General features: G+C 47.3%; 1 protein-coding gene across 5 annotated transcripts in view; it reads left to right on the forward strand.

The window, feature by feature from the left end:
* The window catches only part of SH2B1 (SH2B adaptor protein 1), a 551274-nt gene that overhangs the window by 455752 nt on the left and 73854 nt on the right, over window positions 1–21668 (forward strand). For all 5 annotated transcript variants that reach the window (XM_086932373.1, XM_086932370.1, XM_086932372.1 and 2 more), the window contains one exon: window positions 423–594. In XM_086932373.1, coding sequence (XP_086788499.1) covers window positions 423–594 — 172 coding nt within the window. The remainder of the gene's footprint in view (window positions 1–422; window positions 595–21668) is intronic.

Genomic DNA, 21668 nt, shown 5'->3' on the forward strand with positions numbered 1-21668 from the left:
TACAGTGAGTTATCCATTAATGGAAATGTTGGGCCTGACTTTATTTTTTCAGTTTGACTAGACTTGGGAGCAGGGGAATAACTTTTGGACCAATTTATTTTCTTTACAAATATATTTGCTACTTTTTTACCATGATTTGCAATCCTTTACACTAAGCAGTGGTTCCACCTCTTCTTGTCGATATATTTTCCCAACTGTTTTTCGGTCCACCAGCCTGCCTCCATCTCTTTAGCCAATCTTATTCTTGCCTGTCTCAAAGCTTTTCTCATCTGTTTAAGTTTTATCTCTCACAGCGACTTGGACATTCCTTCATTTTGTATTTTCTTTTTTCATTGTAGAGATATAGAGCTTGATTTCTAGCCATGTTCTTCCTTCCTCTTGTGTCCCGCTCATGCCTTCTGCTTTTACCCATCTCTCCGTAGCATCTTCGTCTGTCTCTAAATGAGGATGGACAGTGCCGAGTGCAGCACCTCTGGTTCCAGACTATTTTTGACATGTTGGAGCATTTCCGGGTTCATCCCATTCCTCTGGAGTCTGGAGGTTCCAGTGATGTCACCTTGGTCAGCTATGTTGTGGCATCTCAACGGCTGCATGGTGAGTGAAACCTCATAATATCTACCATCATTGTCCAAATGTTCTTCCCTGGTTGGCCGAAACAGTAATGTTGAAACACCAAGGATTGGTGTCTCAGTATTTCACGCGTTGTGAACAGGAGATGAGTGCATTTCTTTCCAGGCGCGAGAACAGGGGGTAAGGGCGTATAGCTTGTGCTGATCTTAATTGTTGATGATTATATTCACCTATCGCAACATCGCCTATCACTAGATCTTCCAAGTAAGTTTAGTTTTGATTTACCATTATATGGTCTACCACTATATTGTCCTTGATTTTAATTGTTCAGTTTACTTATTTATTTCGTTATAAAGTTTTCTATAGCGCAAACTTGATGGCCCCTTTTTTAAAAATAGGTTGCTATCTATTTTGAATAGTTTCTATTTTATATTAGTTTTAATTTTAAATGTATTTTGTATATTTATTTTGTATATTTCTCCAGTATTGTACCTTTTATAGATCCACATGCTTGAAGTAATAGCAGTAATAAAACATCACCATAGACCTCTATAGAACAGAAAAATCACTTAAGCAACTTTTCAGACTCATTTTTAACATCCATATTTCAGCCAATCACATTAGAGACCTCAGAGTTCCCTTCCCCTACAAAGCCACCATACCTCCGATTTCTTGACGCACGTCGTGTGATAGGGAATCTCCCTTAGCGCTGCTCAGTTACAGTATTTCATCTTTAACTTTTTGACCTCCACTCTCTGCTACTCAAGGTATTTTGGACTATATACTTTTGTCCTTCATTATTGTTGAGATGCCAGAGCCTAAAAAAGGGCTGTTTAGTCCGTGTAAGACCTGTGGGAAGTGTAGACTATTCTCTGAAGATCCCCACAAACAGTGCTTATATTTCCTCTGCCCTGACCACAGATCCAGGGAATACAAATATTGCCGCATTTAGCAAAAACTCACAAAGACAGGGAGGGTAGACTGCTACTCTGACTTCAGAAGAGGAAGGCTGCTTCAGACTCTGAGTCTGAACCTGAGGAAAAGGCCAATTCTTCCTCAAGGACAAAGAAAAGAGGGCAGTCACTCCTCCCACCATGGGGACTCTACGAGATCCAAGTCCCAGAACAAATATGAAGGGAAGCACTGCAAGAAACCTCAGACAGAGGCTTCAACGGCTTCTTCAGCTCCACTGTCTGCTTCTCTGACTCCTCTCAGAGACCAGTGTTCTCGACCATCAACGGCCTCCTCGTTGAAGATTCTACTCTCCTCAAGATAACATGAGGGGCCGGCAGCGTCGACTGCTTTGCCGGCGACGACAATGACAGCCACGACTCCAACGACGACGGCCATCCATACAAAAGCCGTCCATGCACCGGCAACGGTATCGCAGACGATAGCATCAGCAATTGCAGTCGACGGAGGGACTTCAGCCTAGACAGATTCAAGATTTCTCTAAGATATCCTCTTTACCGCTCGCCCCCTCCCCCTCTTTGGACTTCCAAGAGTCAGAGAATGATAGTATGTTTGGCCCTGCATACAGTTCATCACAGTTGAGGGTCAAGTGCCAAGATTCCGATGAAGACATTGAGGACAATGATCCATCTTCTTGCCTGGCAGGGGAATATTGTTTTGCAGAGAGACACGTCTGCTATGCAGCAGCCAGATTCCTTCCAGGAACGTTAACCTTATGATGAAAGGGAGGAGGAGCATCATCATTTTAGGCAGCCGGCAATGAATGTTTCAATGCCTCTGGTATCTGATCTCCGTCATAAGATTAACGACCATTACAGGCGTTTTCTGGATGCAAATACTCCTCAGAGGCCTTTCCTTCCCCAAGAAGTTCCCACTATTCTTCCGGGCCAAAGCACTCCCAAATCCATCAGGGAAAAGACCATACCTCCTCCTATAGTCATCTCAGAGGATACTTAGGATGCACGGACCGAAGAAGGCGAGATACAAACGGACATAGATGCCCATGATGAGTGAGACAACTACACAGCCCCAATTCCACCATCTCCCATCCCTTCTGCAGATTCCCCTCCTGCAGATATTGGGGGATTCCATGATCTTCTGGAGCGTGCTTGCAAGCGATTTGACTTGCCAATGCCAGCTAATCAAACTGAATGTTTTCTATATGATTTTAAACCAGGCCCTCAACGTTCAGTAAGGTCAATCCCTATAGTTGCTTTTCAGTGCAAGAAAGACTGAAGATAATGAAAACACCTGCCTTTGTTACAGCTGTCATACCAAAGTTGGATAAAAAATAAAAGGCCCTTGATGACTCTCCTGTATGCCTCATTGGTCACCCGAGGCCAGACTTTGTCATCATGCAGGCTGCGCAGGGAAGAGGCAAGAATCCAGCATCTCCGTGTACAGCCCCACCGGACATGGAGGGGCACCGCCTCGACAATATTAGAAAGACGTTATCGGCATTGACGGCCACTTCCATTTGAACCTCTAATGCCATGGCCATTCTCGGGAGATATTCCCTGAAGATGTGGTCACACATCTCTGCTCTGTTAGAGTATCTCCTAGAAGATAAAAAGAAAGAGGCTAAGAACATTCTATTCAAGGGAGAAAGAGCGTCTTCGGAGCTCATTGAAATAGCCATGGACGTTTCATCCACTGTGTTTCCTCAGGTGGCAGGAGCGGCGGTTCTGCGGTGCAAGTGATGGCTAAAGGCAACCACCTTTCGTCCAGAGGTTCAAGCCAAGGTTTTAGACATGCCTGTCGATGGAAAGTGCTTGTTTGGCAAGCACATAGATGAGGCTCTTCAATCCATAAAGGCAGACACTGACCCGGTCAAAGCCTTGGACAATTACCAGCAGCACGACTTACAGTCCTTTCGTGGTAGAGTGTGGGGGCAATTCTCATCCTGTCCACAGTTTCAACAGTGGTACCAGCCATATCGGCAGAGTACCTACCAGCGATATAGCCAGTCGTTTCAATCCAGCACTGCTCAGCTGTACTTGAGGCCGGCAGGACGAAAGAGGCAACAATCAGCTGGAAAGTCCCAAGACTCTGATAGGAGGCAATAAAGTTCATCAGGCCCATGTCACCATAGTCCCATGCCACCATCCCGTCTTCACATCTTTTCTGAAATGGTACTAAATTTCTTACGTCAAATGGGTTCTAGACATCTTCCAGCGCAGCCACACTCTGGAATTCATTCAGCTTCCTCCAAATGTTCCACTGTGGGGAGTTCCACTGCGTGCGTCACCTTCCGGATCTCCGAAACAAGATACAGTTTCTTCTTCTCAAGCAGGCAATAGAGCAAGTATCCCTCAGACAGCAAAATTGGGGGTTTTATTACCACTTCTTCCTTGTCAAAAAGAAAAATGATGGTACAAAAGGGGGTGGTGATGGACGGAGCATCTGAATCAATCAAACACTCACACCCAGTCAAAAGATCTGGGTTTAATACATCACCGTTCTTTAGCCCACTCTGCCACCCCAGTTCAGACATGGCTATATGCAAATCAGTCTGACCCTGTGCCTCATGGGAACAGTCCAGCCCGAACTGCCAAGCCATGTCTTCCCTGGACCGGAAACAAGCTTCCGAGGACCGGTTTCTGGCATTCCAGCAGTCTTCAGCCCGGCTTGCTTGAATCCAGTGGCAAAGTGAGCAAGGGACTCACGTCTGAGCATACCCTGCCACACTTACGGCGGCCAAAAGCGGTACAAAAGGGGGTGGTGATGGACGGAGCATCTGAATCAATCAAACACTCACACCCAGTCAAAAGATCTGGATTTAATCCATCACCGTTCTTAAGCCCACTCTGCCACCCCAGTTCAGACATGGCTATATGCAAATCAGTCTGACCCTGTGCCTCATGGGAACAGTCCAGCCCGAACTGCCAATTTGCACCCGAGTGGGCTGGGTATGCTCACACATGAGTCCCAGGCTCTCCACACCACTGGAGTCAAGCTAGCCGGGCTGATGAGAGGTGTTACCTCGAAACCGGTTCGGTCCTCGGATGCTTGATTCCGTTCTGGGAAGGACATGGCTTTTGTAGTTTGGACTGGACTGTTCCCATGAGGCACAGGGTCAGAGCTGATTTGCATATAGCCAGTGTCTAACCCAGGGTTGTTGTGGAGAGCAAAAAAACGATGGATTTAGGCCCAGATCTTTGTACTGGGGTGAATGTAAGACATTGTTCTGCATTCTGTCCATCAACTGTGTTTTTTGCAAAAAGAAAAATGAAGCCAGGTCTTGAACCTCAGATGGTTGAACAAGTTCATTAAAAAACAATCTTTCAAGATGCTCTCTCTTCAGGAGATTCTTCTTCTTATGGAAAAAGGAGATTATCTGGCTTCTCTCGAGAGCCTCAACGCCTATTTTCATATTCCCATTCATCCTCTGCATCGAAAATTTACAAGGTTTGAGGTGGCAGGGCCCCATTTCCAATTCAAAGTGCTTCCATATGTTTTGAAATCGGCTCCCAGGGTGTTCACCAAGTGCAGGGCACAGATAGCGACCTTTTTAAGACGTTCAGGTCACCAGATGTTCCCATACCTGGACAATTGGCTCATAAAGGCTCTGTCTATTCAAGCTACAAAGATATCAACAAGAGCCTGTTGAGTTCTCTTATAGTGTCTAGGTCTGCGCCTCAACCTTGAACAATCCTCAATTATTACAGCCAAATTGTTGATTTTTATGGGTGCACCTCTAGACATAAATCTCGGCAAGGCCTTTTCCACTCGAGAAAGGATGCTGCCTATTATGGGTACAACAAAGCTTCTTTCAACAAAAAAGTTAGCTTCCGTGAGGCAGTACAAGTCTATGCTGGGGATGATGTCCTTTTGCATCCTGCTCATTCCTAATTGCCTTCTCCACATTCGACCGCTGCAGGAGCAGCTCGATGCACAGTGGATTCAGTCTCAAGGCTCATTCATCGACCAGGTTCACATTTCAGCAGCAATGGGAGCCGCATTGTCCTGGTGGATGGTCAAGGAAACCCTTTCGCAAGGCCTCTCTTTCCTTCACATTGTACCGCAGCTAGTGATGACTTCAGATGTGTCATTGGACGGATGGGAGAAAATTACAAAAAACAATTTGATGGACAGAATGTAGATCAATGTCTTACATTCACCCCAGTACAAGGATCTGGGCCTAAATCCATCGTTTTTTGCACTCCACACCACCCTGGGTCAGATAATGGCTTTATGCAAATCAGCTCTGACCCTGTGCCCCATGGGAACAGTCCAGTCCGAACTACAACAGCCATATCTTTCCCAGACCGGAATCAAGCATCCGAGGACCGGACCGGTTTCGAGGTAACACCTCATCAGCCCGGCTAGCTTGACTCCAGTGGTGTGGAGGCTCTGGGACCCACGTCTGAGCTACCCCAGTACACTCAGGGAGAAAATTACAAAAAACAATTTGATGGACAGAATGTAGATCAATGTCTTACATTCACCCCAGTACAAGGATCTGGGCCTAAATCCATCGTTTTTTGCACTCCACACCACCCTGGGTCAGATAATGGCTTTATGCAAATCAGCTCTGACCCTGTGCCCCATGGGAACAGTCCAGTCCGAACTACAACACCCATATCTTTCCCAGACCGGAATCAAGCATCCGAGGACCGGACCGGTTTCGAGGTAACACCTCTCATTGGACGGATGGGGGCTCACCTTCAAGAATTATAAGTTCACTGCAGGTGGTCTTAACAGTACTAGGAGTGCCACATAAACATTCTGGAGCTCATGGCAGTATTCCTGGGTCTGAAAGCCTTCCAACCTTGGATCAAGGGCGCGTCAGTGTTCGTCAGAACGGACAATACTGCAACAATGTTTTACCCCCGAAAGCAAGGCAACACGAGATCACTAGCACTTTCCCTTCTTGCTCAACAGATATGGGAATGGCTCCTTGTCAACCAGATCTCCCTGCGAGTGGAGCACGTGCCGGGTGTTCACAACAAGAGGGCCGACTCTCAGCAGAGTATCCAAACAATGTCACTAATGGGAGCTCAATGATCAGCACTTGAAGGTGGTCTTTCAATCTTGTGGTTTCCCAATATTAGATCTGTTTGCTACATTCCTCAACTAAAAGTGTCTTTTTTTCGCAAGCAGTATGCCTCATCCAAAATCGTGGGGAGAGGCCTTCCAGTTGCCTTGGACTGAGATATTTGCCTACGCATTCCCGCCATTTCCATTCATTCCTTGAGTACTTTAGAAAATGAAGCAAGAGCTGTGTCAGCTTATTCTCATTGCTCCAGATAGGGCGAGGCAATTCTGGTACCCCGAGCTGCATCACCTCTCAGAGTGTGCTCCGATTCTCTTACCTCCAAGTGAGGATCTTCTCTACATGAACCAGGGCCAAGTGGTTCATCCAAAAATTCCCTCTCCATTTGTCAGCTTAGCTCCTCACCACACTGAATTTGGAGATTTGAGGCTGTCTGAGGAGTGTTCAACAATACAACAGAAGTATCAAGCTCCTTCCATGTTGAAATGCTACACAGCTAAAGAGAAGCGATTCGGTGCTTGGTGTATCTCGCAAGCATTGCATCCGTAGCAGGTGCTGCCTTATCTTTTGAACTTAGCCAAATTAGGACTTTCTCACTCTTCTATAAGAGTTCACCTGACTTAGATTTCTAGATATAGAAGATGCTCAGATCAAACTTCCCTGTGGTCTAATCGTCTCATCAAGGAATTTCTGAAGGGTCTTTTTAGAGCCTTCGCGTTTGTTAAACCTCCTCCAGTTTTGTGGCAATTAAATACTGTCCCGTCACAGCTAATGCTCCCTCCCTTGTAGCCAGTACACAAATGTGAATTGAAATTCCGTTCTTGTAAGTGTTTTTTCTCCTAGCCAGTACGTCAGCCAGATGTATCGGTGAAATCCAAGCTTTCACTATAAAAGAACCATATCTTCAACTTTTGCTGGACAGGGTCATCCTACACCCTAACCCTTTTTTTATACCGAAGGTGCCTTCAACTTACCACCTCAATGAGCCAATTGTCTTACCAATGTTCTTTCCTAATCCATCCTCCGCAGCAGAAAGAGCGTTGCATTCACTGAACATTAAACATTGTCTAGAATTTTATCTACAAAGAACAAACATCTTCCGTAAATCCTATCAGCTAGTGATCTCTTTCTCAGCCCCTAGGAAAGGACAAGCCTTGACACAAGTCAGCATTGCTCGTTGGGTCACCTCTATGTTTACCTTCTGTCATGAATAGGTAAGTCGCTCACTTCCTGCGAAAACTCAGGCTCATTCAACTAGAAAAGTGGAGACTTCCTCTGCCCTGTTTGCAGGAGCATCCCATCCTGACATATGTAGGGTGGCAACGTGGGCGATGCTCACACATTCATGAAGCATACTGCCTTTTTGGCTTGAAGAAGGCAGCTATTGCTGTTGGACAAGCTAAACTTTGATGTCTCTTTGCCTAAGGTAAGCGGCTTTTAGCCTTCTTTGTTCTTTTCATACTGGTTGTACATTTGTGTACATATTCTTTCTTCTCTTCTTGGTTTCAGATGCTACAAGTTTACCTCATGGTAGGGTGGTTCGCCTACCCACCGCCTTGGTCTCTTATGAGATTTATACTGCTTACTGGTCACAATCCAGCATTTAAATCTAAAAAAGATATAATGCTGGCGAAAAAACAAGTTACCTACATGTACACTGTGGTTCTCTAGTATTGACATCTTTTATAGATTCACATGATACCCTCCCTCTTCCCAGAGTAGGCTCACCAGTTACCTCAGAGTTTTGTATGCTGAGGTCTCTACTGGGATTGGCTGACATTTGGAAGTTAAAAATGAGACTGAAAGGTTACTTAAGGGAATTTTCTGTTCTGTGGAGGTCTATGGTGATGTTTTACTACTGCTATTTCTTCTGTTACTGAGGGACTCACACCATGACGATGGAGAAGATTCAAGCATGTGAATCTATAAAATATATCAATACTAGAGAACCAAAGTCTACAGGTAAGTAATATGTTTATTTTAGTTATCTAGCCCATTCCCACAGATTTGTGTGCGTGAACGTTTGTTACTCCAGTATTGAAACTTTCATACATTGTCATGCTTAAATCCTTCCCTGTCGTCGGATGAGTCTCCCCAGTACCTTAATAAAGTAGTACAATGATAGGTATAGTCTAGAAAAGGCCTAGGCCTTTTAGTTTAGCAACCTATCATAGTCATTTTAACAAAAGAAACTAAAGTTATACATTAATCAATCAGAATAAATCACCCTCTAGAAAACTCCTGGGAGAAATTCCAGTACCTCAGATCTTCTACAAAACTCCTGGGAGAAATTCCAGTACCTCAGATCTTCTACTGCACATCGTGCTAGCGAGTCTCCACTGAGTTTGCTCAGCTCTACCTACTTCAACGTCTGACCGAAGATTTTCAGCACATTTTGCGTTAGGAAACTTCAAAGAAAATAAATATCTGATAGAGACATCTTGCCGCAGATTCATTCACTTAGAATATCCCCAGGCATCAGACTGGATCCTGAAATTTTTTGTAGCAGCCCCTCTGCCTGCCGGGGGACAGCGCCGCATGGTTCCGTCCTAATGTCGTCCGTGGACATGCCGTCAGAGAAGCCATATAAGTACCTCCCGGCGCGCTGACGTCAGTTTCCTACTTTTCCGCGTCCCGACGCGGATCCAGAAGTAAGCAGTTCCTTTGGCCTGGCCTGTTGCCTAGGCCTTTTGGAAGCCTTCAGGCGTCCGGGAACAGTGTGATGCCTTCGGGCTTTAAGGTGTGTGAGACTTGCGCGCAGCAGATTTCGGCGACCGATCCACACGCGATCTGCATGTGGTGCTTCGGAGCGCACCACGACTCCGAAGAGTGCAACGCATGCCAGCAAATTCGGCCAAAATCCCTGCGGGAGCACCGGATGAAGCTGTTGGCTGCCTGGATGTCCCGCTCAGTGCCTCCGCAATCCATCTCGGGCTGGGGCTTCAGTTCGAGTCCGGTCACAAAGTCGTTCTTGTGGAAGTCATTCGCCCCAATGGAGGTAGGGACTCAGGTCAGGTCTTTGCCGGCGGGTTCGCCCTCGGTGCAGACCGAGTACCTCTACTCCAGTTCTGGAGTTGGTGCGACGTCGAGACATGGCCCAGACAAGCATCTGAGCTCATCTGCCATGTCTCCGCCTAGCCCTTTGCAGCTTCCTGCGCCGACGTCGGCGATGGACGCATCACAGGTTCAACTCCTTGTTGACATCCTTTCTCTCCACATGTCTCAGTAGAGGGTGAGTCGACGCCGATCCGCGACAGGGCCAAGTCGCCTCTGCTTATTGTCGACATCGATACGACGCCGGACCCTATTGTACCTCTGTTTGAGGAGGACACAGCTCCAGTACACCCAGGAGTGTCTCCTTGCCCTTTGGCTCCACTGCCCCCTGGCCAGTGGCCCCCAGTTCCTCCACCTGCGGCGTCTTTTCAATTGGACGAGTTAGCCTTCTACCGTCCCGTACAGATGATCTGTTCTCGCCCCCTAGAATGGCTACAGACGCTAGTGCCTCATTTGTATGTGCTGTTCGCGAGGCTGCCACTCTTTTAAACTTACAGCCTCCCTCGGGCTCTTTATCTTCCGAACCATTGTTGCATATCCTCCAGCAGGATGAGGTAGAGGGGAAGCCCTTGCTGCCTTTTGGTGGGTCAATATTCAATGCCCTTCTAGGCACATGGGCGCACGGACCTAATCGGGTGCCCCTGTGAATAGGGCCATTGCACATCTGCATTGTCCAGCTCCGGATGATCCTGTCTGCTTGTCTCTTTATCCTAGGGCTCAGGGCCGGGTCATCCAGGTGACATTAGCCACGCAGCCTTCCTCTTCTCTTCCGTTACTACCTCCCACCAAGGAGTCTCGTTGGTTGGAGACCTGTGGACATCATATTTTTTCTTCCACTAGTTCGGGCATCCGTGCTTTGAACACAACTTGAGTGTTAGCACAGGCTACTTTTGCCCTTTGGGACTCGGTGGAAGGTCTTCTTCCCTCTCTTCCAGAGGGTCCTCGCGCTGACCCGACTCGTCTCCTTCATCCTGGCTGAGACATGGCACAGCTTACCATTAGATTGGCTATTGATTCTACCGATTCTGTGGGTCGGGCAATGGCCAGGTCTGTCGCTCTGCGTCACCATGCTTGGCTGCACGATGGTGGTTTCCCTAAAAATATCTAGAAGAGTCAATGGGATGTGCGGTTTGATGGAGTATCCCTTTTTGACAGTCATTCGAACTTAGCAGTTAACCGCCTCCTGTTTAGCCTGCCATAATATCATGTTTTTGACATCCTTTTACGGTCTGTTACTTCCATGTGCAGTGTTGTTCTAAGCCCTGGGTTCATGCTGTTATACCCAGGTGGTCAAGTCTGCTTGTCACCGCTTTTGTTTTTCCTTTATTGCGGTTGTTCGGCTGCTTCTGTTCTGTTGATCCTCTATCTATGATACTCTGTCTATGAGCCTCGGCTCAAGGGTTCAGGCTTCCCCTATGTGGGGTATTTGTTGGCTGCTATGTAGCTGTCTCGCTTACACCTAAGGCTTGGTGGGCTCCTGTGTAGTTTTTTTTCTAAGGGCGTGTCCCTGCGGATCTGACTCTGGTCTTTTTCACATTCATGCGGTCCACCGCTTGACATCACTCTATGACCTATCCGTTGGAGTCTGCGGTTCGTCGGTAGCACTCCTTTGCAAGTGTGGAGGCTCACTTTCTCTAGGTTTCTGCCTATTTTGTTTCTTCCAGGAGGGTCCTTTCAGGCTCCCTTCCTTGTCTGTTTCACTTCTGCATAGTTCTGCGGATGACCTACCAGTGAATGGCCTTGGTCAGTGCCCTGGTGCTGTATTAGGGCCCGCCACATTGCCACTGTGCACTTATTCTATGTTGTATGCATGTCCGGTGGTTGCTCCCCACTGTATTCGCCCTTACAGACAGCTGTTGTTTTCCGATGCCTGGTTCTCCCCTCCTCTTATGTGGTGGGTAGTGCTTCTTGTTCTTTGTGCTTGCGTGGTGGCATCTTCCTCACTTGCGCTGCTCATGTGCATTGCTTTGTGCCTCGCTTTTCAGGGTACATCCCTGGCTCGGGGGGTTTTCTCTTCCCCTGCTGCCATTCGAGTGAGGTCTTAGGAATACTTCTACTTGTCATGTAATAGTATGTTCTATTTAATTTATACACGTACGGCTACTCAAAGAGTGTCCCAGCGCTTGCTCCGAAAAGGAAGATGCACACTAATCAAAAGCTAAAGAGCAGCGTTTTTAATTTTTTTCTTAAAAAGCAATGGATCCTGGGTGCCCCAGAGCGCCAGGGGCAACATGTTCCAGACCAGATCAGCTTCCGAACAAAGGAGCTCCCACCAAGCATTTGGCGATTTAACCTGGGGGTCTGTATCGGCAGCTGAGCGGACGAGCGCAACTGTCTCCCTGGTTTATAGAACACAAATCTCTTCTGAAGATAAATAGGGCCTAAACCGTAGAGGGCCCCATGAGCGATGGACAGCATTTTGAATTTTAGACGAGATTCAACTGGGAGCCAATGCATGGTGCGCAGGTGGGTGCGTACACTATGCCTAGATGACAGACCCAATAGCAGTCTGGCTGCCGAGTTTTGGACTACTTGCAATTTCTTGGCAAGAAGACCTGGACTACAAACCAATAGGGCGTTGGCATAGTCCAAGCGGGACAAGATCAGGGCGCGGACCACAGTTTCTTTGGCACTTCCAGGCAGAAGGGGAAGAAACTTCCTCTGGATTTTCAAAGTGCCAAAGAAGGTCCCTGCCAACTTGTTCACTTGTGTTGAAAAGTTCAAATTTTCATCGAACCAGATGCCGAAATGTTTTACAGCACTTTTTCCTGCAATGGGCCGGGGAAAACCGGGAGGCCACAGCCTTTCCCTGAAATCCTCAGAAAAAGAGCCATACAAGAGCACCTCAGATTTTCCTTCGTTACACTTCAGCTGTGCATTCGCAAGCCAGTGAAAGACCGAAGACAGACAGTGTTCCGCAGCCACAACAGAGTCATCCTCCTTACTCCAGGAAAACAAAAGCTGAGTATCATCAGCGTATGCAATCGCTTTGGCCCCAAGGGACTCCGCGAGATAGACCAGCGGAGTCACATAGATGTTAAAAAGAAGGGGGCTAAGTGATAACCCCTGCGGCACGCCGGTTGACACCTGCATAGGCACTGAGGCACACGGGGGGGGGAGCCAGACCTGCTGCGACCGGCCTTCCAAGAAGGACCTGATCCACTGCAGAGCTGATCCAGAAATACCTATTTCTGATAGACGATCAAGGAGCAGGGAGTGGGGCACAGTGTTGAATGCCGCTGAGAGGTCTAGCATAACCAAGGTTGCTCTCCCGCCGGCATCCAAACACTCCTGGATCGGCTCTGTCACTCTCTAACAATGCTGACTCCGGACTATACGAGGCACGGAAACCGGATTGCACCAAATGAAGCAGGTCTGAAGCCTCTACATAGTTGGTAAGTTGAGACGTGACCACCTTCTCGCAGACCTTAGCCAAGCTTGGCAAAAGCGAGATAGGGCGGTAGTTCTCAGGTAACGGAGGGTAAAGCGACGGCTTTTAGAGAAGAGGAAGAATCAGCGCCTGCTTCCGCTACATTGGAACGAATGCCTCCCAAAGCGACATGTTAAACATTAGATTCACCTCTGGATTAATAGTATCTGCCACTTCGGGCAGAAGCCTGGCCGCACACGGGTCTTTAGGTGATCCCGACTTTAGTGCCTAAAGGATTCTGAGAGACCTGGGCAGATCGACAGGCCTAAACGTGGAAAAATTGAGGCAGATTCTGACACCAGCTTCCCTAACGGGGTGACTATCTTGTATACTAATTATTTTGTCCCTGAAAAATTTCGCCACGGTGTTACACCAAGTCTCCGATGCTGACGCCACATTAGCCTGGGCGTTGGGGGCCAAGAAACGGCACGATTGCAAAAATGTATTTTGTATTATTATTGGCCCGGTCAATGCGTGCAAAGTAATGCTGGCCTTTGGCCACTCCACTAGCCGCATAATAGAGTTTTTGTTGGCTCTAAGAGCGTGTTTGGCAATGGAACAATAACCACTGGAACACCATGCTCTCTCCTATACTTTACAAGCATGTTTCCGAGTCTTCAACTCAGGGGTAAACCAAGGCTTGGAGGGGGTCTCTCTCCTCAGCTTTGGTTGACATGGTGCAGAAAGAGCACAGACCAAGTCAGAGATCCAATCTGCAAACCTAGACACATTTTCCTCCAGGTCCCCTTGGAGGGAAGTCTGCGAGGCTGCCAGAAAGCTACTAAGCTGCCCAGGGTCCATTTTCCTAGAGGTCGGGGGCGATGGCAGCTGGCCAGTCGTGAAGGACGCTAAATATCCCATGAGAAAAATATGGGAAAGTGTTCCGACCAGGAGACCGGCAACCGCTTCACAACCAAAATGGGGAAATTTGAGCAGATGGTGCTCAAAGTGTGCTGGGCCAAGTGAAGGGAGTCCAGAACACCCGCAGAGTCGGTCGACTCTGTGTGGTCAAGGTGGAGATTGACATCCCCAAGGAGCACATAGTTCGAAAAACGCAATGCTCGCTCTGCCAGCGCTTCCCCCAAAGTTTCCAGAAAGACACTGCCTGGTCTAGGCGGCCGATATATCAGGGACCCCCCAAGAGTGAAATGAGCAGAAAGTTGTAGGCTGAAATCCAGGACCACAGTCACCCCAGAGAGTGGATGTTTCACTATGAAGGGTCCAGCATTCCCTGTACAGAAAACCAAACCACCTCCTCTGCCAACTGGGCGATCCACCCGATGAACTTTAGAGCGAGCAGGTGTGGCCAAGGCCACGATGGGGTTTGAAAAGGCATCAAGCCAGGTCTCAGTAATGAACAATAGATCTAAAAGATTGTCAGAGACCAAGACTGCAACATCTACATAGTGCTTCCTCAGTGATCTGGCATTGATAAGGCAGGCACTGATGCTCCCAAGCATGAATGAATCAGCAGACATGTTATACAGAGAGAGCTCCGGTGTAAATATGTACCCACCATCCACGCAGACAGAATCACTTGTAAGACCTACCGAGTTGCCGCTATGTGACGGGCATGACGGAGGTCTGAGGGAATTTTAAGAACTCACTCAATAACTGGGTGTTATTTCTGGTCCCTGATTCAAATCGGCCGTATGACTCGCGCTGACGGGCGCAGACGGGCTTGCCTTAGACGCGCCTTTGGCGTGCCCGCTGCGCGCTCGAACTTCGGGCTGCTGCTGCTCTCTGTAGAGGTGCTCTCCTTAGGATGTTCATTGTCCTCTTTGTTCTTGTGTGCACATCTCTATTCAAATCATATTCCGCTATGTGCGCTCTGTACTGGTTATTTCGGTTTCCCTCATGTGGCACTGTGGCTCCTCCATGCAGAGTGGCTGGTATCGCTTATAGATCTGGAATTTATCTGTCAGGTTCTGCTGTAAATGGCTGTTGCTACCTATGGTGCACTCTTATTTGCCATTCATCCTTATGGCTGATATTCTAATGTTTGGTATATACAAACACCCTGAAGTCACACACACTAGGTTCTTGCTGCGTTGTCCGTGGGCTTGTCATGTACTTCTCGTAGGTGCAGTCCGTCCTTGTGTGTGTGTTCGCTTTACATGTCCCTTTCACAGGTTATGTACCTGGTGAAGCATCTTTCGCATCTTGACTATTCTCGCAGCACTTCCTTGTGTCTTTCTTTTTCTATGGTGTGGTTCTGGTTGTGCTGAAGGTCTACCATGTGTACTTATGCGGTCCACATCTGCTTTTTGTAGTCATAATTTTGTGCTTTTTATGTCCGCCCTTTCCCATGTCCCTTTGGAAAAGGGAGATTGAGCACTATCATGTATGCTCTCTCAGGAGCTTGGATCTTCCTGGCCAGGGTCAGCCCCCTTCCGCTGCTGTCCCAGGTGTCCTAGTTGGTGCGCTTCCACAGTGCTTCTTCCTCTGTTCACAATGTTCACCCGGTATGCTTGGACTCGGTTATACCATTTTGTCCCATGGGCTCTTCTTTTCGTGAGGTTTGGGGCTTACTCGTTCCGCACTGTCCTTCTGGTGCTGTGCTCTATTTCTGCACAGTGTACTCTGATGGGCTTTCCTGCCGTTCCTCTGCGGCTTCTGATCCCTTGCCTCCCACTGTTGTCGCTCCTTGCAGAACTTCTGGTCTGAGATTCTCCACTGTGGATGCTACACCCACTATGTTTTGTCAATTTGTTGACAGCTGGGTTCCTTGGCACTTGTTGGGGTGCAGTCACAGACCTGCCTCCTGTGGGGCATGGCTTTGGTGTCTATTCTAAGTTAAGGAACCTGCGGCTAGATGTCACTACCAGATGTACGAGTTACTTACCTTCGGTAACGATGTGTTTGAGGCATATGAGCTGCAGATCTCACACTTGCATTAGATCGCCACCTGGTGTTGGGCTTGGATGATTGCATGTTGTCATCTTGGAAGAAGTCTTTGTAGTCATGAGAAAGGTGACTCCTCCCTTGGACGATAGTGCGCATGGGCATCGACCCCATCCTTGGATTGTTTTTTTCCGCCACTGGGTTTGGATGAAACTTTTCTGCTCCGGTTCAAAATCTACTTTTCAAGTACTTCAAGCGTAAAATTTTCTTCAAACTTCACCAAACAACTTTCAATATTGATAAACATCGACTCGACTCAATCAGCTCGATTCCGGTTGTCGACGCGGGCCGTTGGGCCTACCCACGCCATGAGGCCTACACCTCATGGAAAGGACGCCATTCAAAAGACGCCCCGAGTGTGGAGCAAAATTTCCACACAGTGACCATCACGAGGTCTGTAACCTGTGCTTATCGCTAGAACACGACGAATCCAGCTGCACAGCCTGTGCATCCTTTAGATTGAAAAAGACCATTCGAGATCGGAGGGCCCATCGACGCGATCTGCAGAGATCGGCTCCAGAACCAGTGGATATCTTCGATGAAGGCCTACGAGTCCCAGAAGAAGATTCCGATGATCTCCATATCGTATCTGAGGCAGATGACTCCATACCTTCGGGTCAACGCTTGAGTACCACTGCCCCTACCCCAGCCCAAACACCAAAATTGAAGGCAACGGTCAACACTCCTCCCACGGGCCCAGTCGACACCGAAAAAACACTTCGAAATCCCCGCCATGGAGCCCGGCTCCGAAGAAAATAATGAAGCCTTCCGGTAGCTCCATACCGAGCAAACCACATGTGCCGATATCACCTGCTCCCTCGGCTCTGAAACAAAAAACTCCCGATTCCGAATGACACATCGAAACCGTCGACTCCGAGAGACAAAGCGGCTCCGAAAACAACGAAGCCTGTTTCCAATTCCCCGAAAACAGCTTCCACTCCGAAGCCGTTACCCTTGACGCCGAAACGCACAAAGCCTGCTTCCGAGGCTTCCAAGTCTACGAAACAGGCTTCGGCTCCAAAGACAATATCTTCAGTGCCGAGATCTATGCCAAAGGACTCAATATCGGCTCCTAAGGCTAAAGACAAGCAACAAACAGGTTTGGAACCGTAAAAATCAGCGCCGAAGGCTGTTCCTCAAGAAGAGCTTTTACAACCAGATCCTTTACAAATAAGGGTCTACATTGATCCAGAAACAGGACATGTTTCCACTACACCACACAGAAAGAGGAAGTCCGATACAGCACCTACACCTCCAGTGCCTCTCAAGAAGAAGGACTCTGCCACATCTCCTATGCACCCTTCTTCTCCTTTATCTCCTTCTCCTCCTCTTCCTTTAAACATTTGACCTCAAAATTCTCCTCATTCTCCACCACATACACCTCCTCAGGATGTTGATGATGATGAGTATAGCATGGGGAGAGACCCTGATGACCCTTTTCCCTACCCAACAGGTTCACCAGACTGGGAGTACCCGAACCCACAAGATGTACCAGATATTTCTGACCCACATGCAGATCCACCTAAACCTTCTCCTCCAGATGACAATATTGGGTTTGGACACTTAATTAATAGGGCTGCAATCTATCATAATGTCACCATGCATTCAGATGAGGCAGAGGAAGATTTTTTATTAGACACTTTTGAACATTCCCAAAAATCTGGGCAAATACTGCCAATGATTAAAGGAGTTATAAGCATGCACCAGAAGTGTTTAAAGATCCTGTATGAGCTAGAATCATAAACCCAAGGATAGAGAAAAAGTACAGACCAGCTCCTGGGGACCCTGCCTACATTAAAGGATAGCTACCCTTAGACTCCCTAGTAGTTTCAAACGCTAGGAAAAGAGCAAATTCCCAAACATCAGGCAAAGCACCACCTCCTGATAAAGAATCGAAGATCATAGATGCTTCAGGGAAAAGAATAGCTTCCCAAGCTAGCAATACATGGTGCATCGCTAACACACAGGCCCTCTTCGCAAGATACAACAGGGCTCACTATGATCAGTTAGCGAAGCTGTTACAACATCTACCTGACCTACTATCTTAAATCAACCATTTAACCAACAACAATTGTTTGGTCCAGAGGTAGACACAGCACTTGAAAAAATGAAGAAAGACTCTGACACTGCCAAGTCTATGGGAGCTCTGCAGTATACCCAAGCATGAGGCTCCTTTTGTCGCTCCTTTTACAGAGGAGGCTCCAAACAAGCTGGAGCAGACAATTCAGTTTCCTTTAAAACAAAATACACAAACATCCCCCAATAGAGGATACTTTAGAGGAGGCTACAGAGGCAACAACAACAAGGGAAGAGGTCGAAGTAATAACAACAATCGAATCTCCTCCACCTCTAAACCATGACTTCCTTCAGCTCCCCCAACAGAATTCTACTCCTGTAGGGGGGAGATTAACACAGTTCCTACCTGTCTGGAATTCCATTACAACAGACAAGTGGGTAAGACAAAATATCCAGTATGGTTACTGCCTAGAGCTTACAGATACCCCTCCACATATACCACCCAGACAGTTTCCGATGTCCACAGAACATCTAACACTGCTCCAACAAGAGGTACTCTCATTGCTGCAAAAAGGCGCAACAGAGTTAGTTCTGTTGCAACATCAAGGGACAGGGGTTTACTCACTCTATTTCCTAATACCCAAAAAGGACTGGACACTAAGACCAATTCTAGACCTAAGGCCTCTCAATCTGTATATACACTCAGATCATTTTCACATGATCACTTTACAACAAGTGCTCCCACTGCTGCAACAAGGTGCTTTCCTCACCACACTAGACCTCAAAGACGCCTACTTCCACATTCCCATACATCCTTCTCACAGGAAGTAGCTCAGATTTGTACTACAAGGACAACACTATCAGTTCAAAGTCCTTCCATTCGGGGTCACAACTGCACCACAAGTGTTTACAAAGTGCCTAGCAGCAGTGGCAGCACATCTCCAAAAACAACATATCCACGTCTTCCCATACTTAGACGATTGACTCATAAAAGCCAAGTCATTAAATCAGTGTGTCCAACACACATCTCAAACAATTTAAACACTGCACAACGTGGGGTTTACAATCAACTACACCAAGTCACATCTCCAGTACTCTCATGTGCATCAGTACCTAGGGTCTACCATAAACACTGATACAGCTCTAGCTTATCCCAATCCTGCCAGGATACAGAGCATTCAAGCCTTAGTCACAAAGTTTTAAAACCAACACTCTCTCCCAGCTAGAGTGTTCATGCAAATAATAGGCATGATGGCATCTTGCATTTTATTGTGCCATATGCAAGACTGCAAATGTGCCCATTGCAGGAATGCCTAGCACATCAGTGGAATCGGGCTTACGGACAACTTACAGACCTGGTGTTGGTGGACAGCCGCACACATCGCTCTCTGCAGTGGTGGAACACCAAAAACTTGTCCAGAGGGCGGCTGTTCCTCGAACCTGTTCCACAAATAGTACTGACAACAGACGCATCCCTCACAGGATGGGGAGCTCATCTCCTCCACCATTTAACTGAGGGAAAATGTACCGCTCAACAAAAGGTGCTTCACATCAATCACCTAGAGCTGCTAGCAATATTCCTAGCACTGAAATCCTTCCACGTACATGTACAGAACAAAGCTGTCTTGATACGCACGGACAACATGACAGCCATGTACTACATTAAAAAACAAGGAGGCACACATTCCCTGCAACTGTCCCAGCTCGCTCAGAACATTTGGAGATGGGCCATTCCACAAAGGATATATCTGCTTGCAGAACACATGCCAGGAGTTCACAATCAGATAGCAGAACTGTTAAGTCGACAGACACGACAGATTCACGAATGAGAACTACATCTGCAGGTTCTTCAACTATTCTTTCACAAGTGGGGTCATCCAGACATAGATCTGATTGCCACACACGAAAACGGAAAGTGCCCAACCTTCGCTGCCAGGTTTCCACACCAGCTGTCCAAGGGCAATGCGATATGGTTGAACTGGTCAGGCAGGTTTGCGCACGCTTTTCCGCCAATCCCTCTAATACCATTTGCAGTACGCAAGCTGAGACGACAGTATCTCAAACTCATCCTAGTAGCTCCCACGTGGGCACGCCAACCGTGGTTCACCACACTGCTAGAACTCTCTCTAGTTCCACACCAAAGACTGTGTCTCACACCATCCATTAACCAAAAGACACATCGGTGCCGAAGCCAAGAACCGTACTGGACCCGAAAGCAGCAAAGCTATGGCGCATAGCAAACACACAAGCCTTACTTTCACGCTACGACAGGGCTCACTACGACCAAATAGAAAAGTTAATGGAACATCTCCCTGATCGATACAAAGATCAGGCAGCAGAGCTCTTACAAGAAGGCAAACTAATATCTAATGCCTCAATTAAATGCGCACTAGATGTAGCTGACGCAGCATCCAGAGCAGTCAATACTAGTGTGATTCTCAGACGTCATGCATGGTTACGCATTTCAGGTTTTAAACCAGACGTACAAACTACCATCCTTGACCAGCCCTTCAATCAAAACCAGTTGTTTGGGCCGGAGGTAGACAACACACTAGAGAAGATGAAAACAGACACAGCTAAGTCTATGGGTGCATTACAATCCACCCAAAATAAAGGTTCTTTTCGCCGCTGCTTCTATAGAGGAGGCTCAAAGCAAACGGGCACAGAGACCACATCATCTTTTAAAACAAACACACAAACCTCCTCTAATAAAGGATACTTTAGAGGAGGATACAGAGGCAACAACAAGGGAAGAGGCAGAGGTAATAACAACCGCTCCTCTTCCACTCCCGAACAGTGACTTCCCTCTGCCTCCCCTACAGCATTCCACTCCTGTGGGGGGCAGACTTTCACAGTTCCTACCTGTCTGGAACTCCATCACAACAGACAGGTGGGTAAGACAAATTATCCAACATGGTTACTGCCTAGAACTCACAGCAACCCCCCCAAACATACCATCCAGGCAGCGTCCAATGTCCACAGACCATATAACCCTGCTTCAACAGGAAGTTCTAGCACTTCTACAAAAAGATGCTATTCAAGTAGTTCCTTTAGAGGAACAAGGAACAGGAGTTTACTCCCTGTACTTCCTAATTCCCAAAAAGGACGGGACATTAAGACCAATTCTCGACCTCAGGCCCCTCAACCACTACATACAATCGGATTATTTTCACATGATCACTTTACAACAAGTACTCCCCTTACTACAACATGGAGATTTTCTGTCCACACTAGACCTAAAGGACGCCTACTTTCACATTCCTATACATCCTGCGCACAGGAAGTATCTAAGGTTTGTCATACAAGGACAACACTATCAGTTCAAAGTCCTTCCATTCGGGGTCGCAACAACACCACGAGTGTTTACAAAGTGCTTAGCAGTAGTAGAAGCACATCTCAGAAGACAATAAATACATGTCTTCCCTTACCTCGACGACTGGCTCATAAAAGCAATATCGTTCAACCAGTGTGTACAACACACAAAACAAACAATTCAAACATTGCACAACTTATGGTTTACAATAAACTACACCAAGTCGCACCTAGAGCCTTCGCACGTTCATCAATATCTAGGACCTACCTTAGACACATCTGCAGCTCTAGCGTATCCCAGTCAAGCCAGGATTCAAAGTATTCAGAACTTAGTCTCTCTTTTTCAATGCCAGCACTCTCTCCAAGCCAGAGTGTTTATGAAACTAATAGGCATGATGGCGTCTTGCATTTTCA

Source organism: Lissotriton vulgaris, chromosome 7 (assembly GCF_964263255.1).
Source record: "Lissotriton vulgaris chromosome 7, aLisVul1.2, whole genome shotgun sequence".
Classification (NCBI taxonomy): domain Eukaryota; kingdom Metazoa; phylum Chordata; class Amphibia; order Caudata; family Salamandridae; genus Lissotriton; species Lissotriton vulgaris.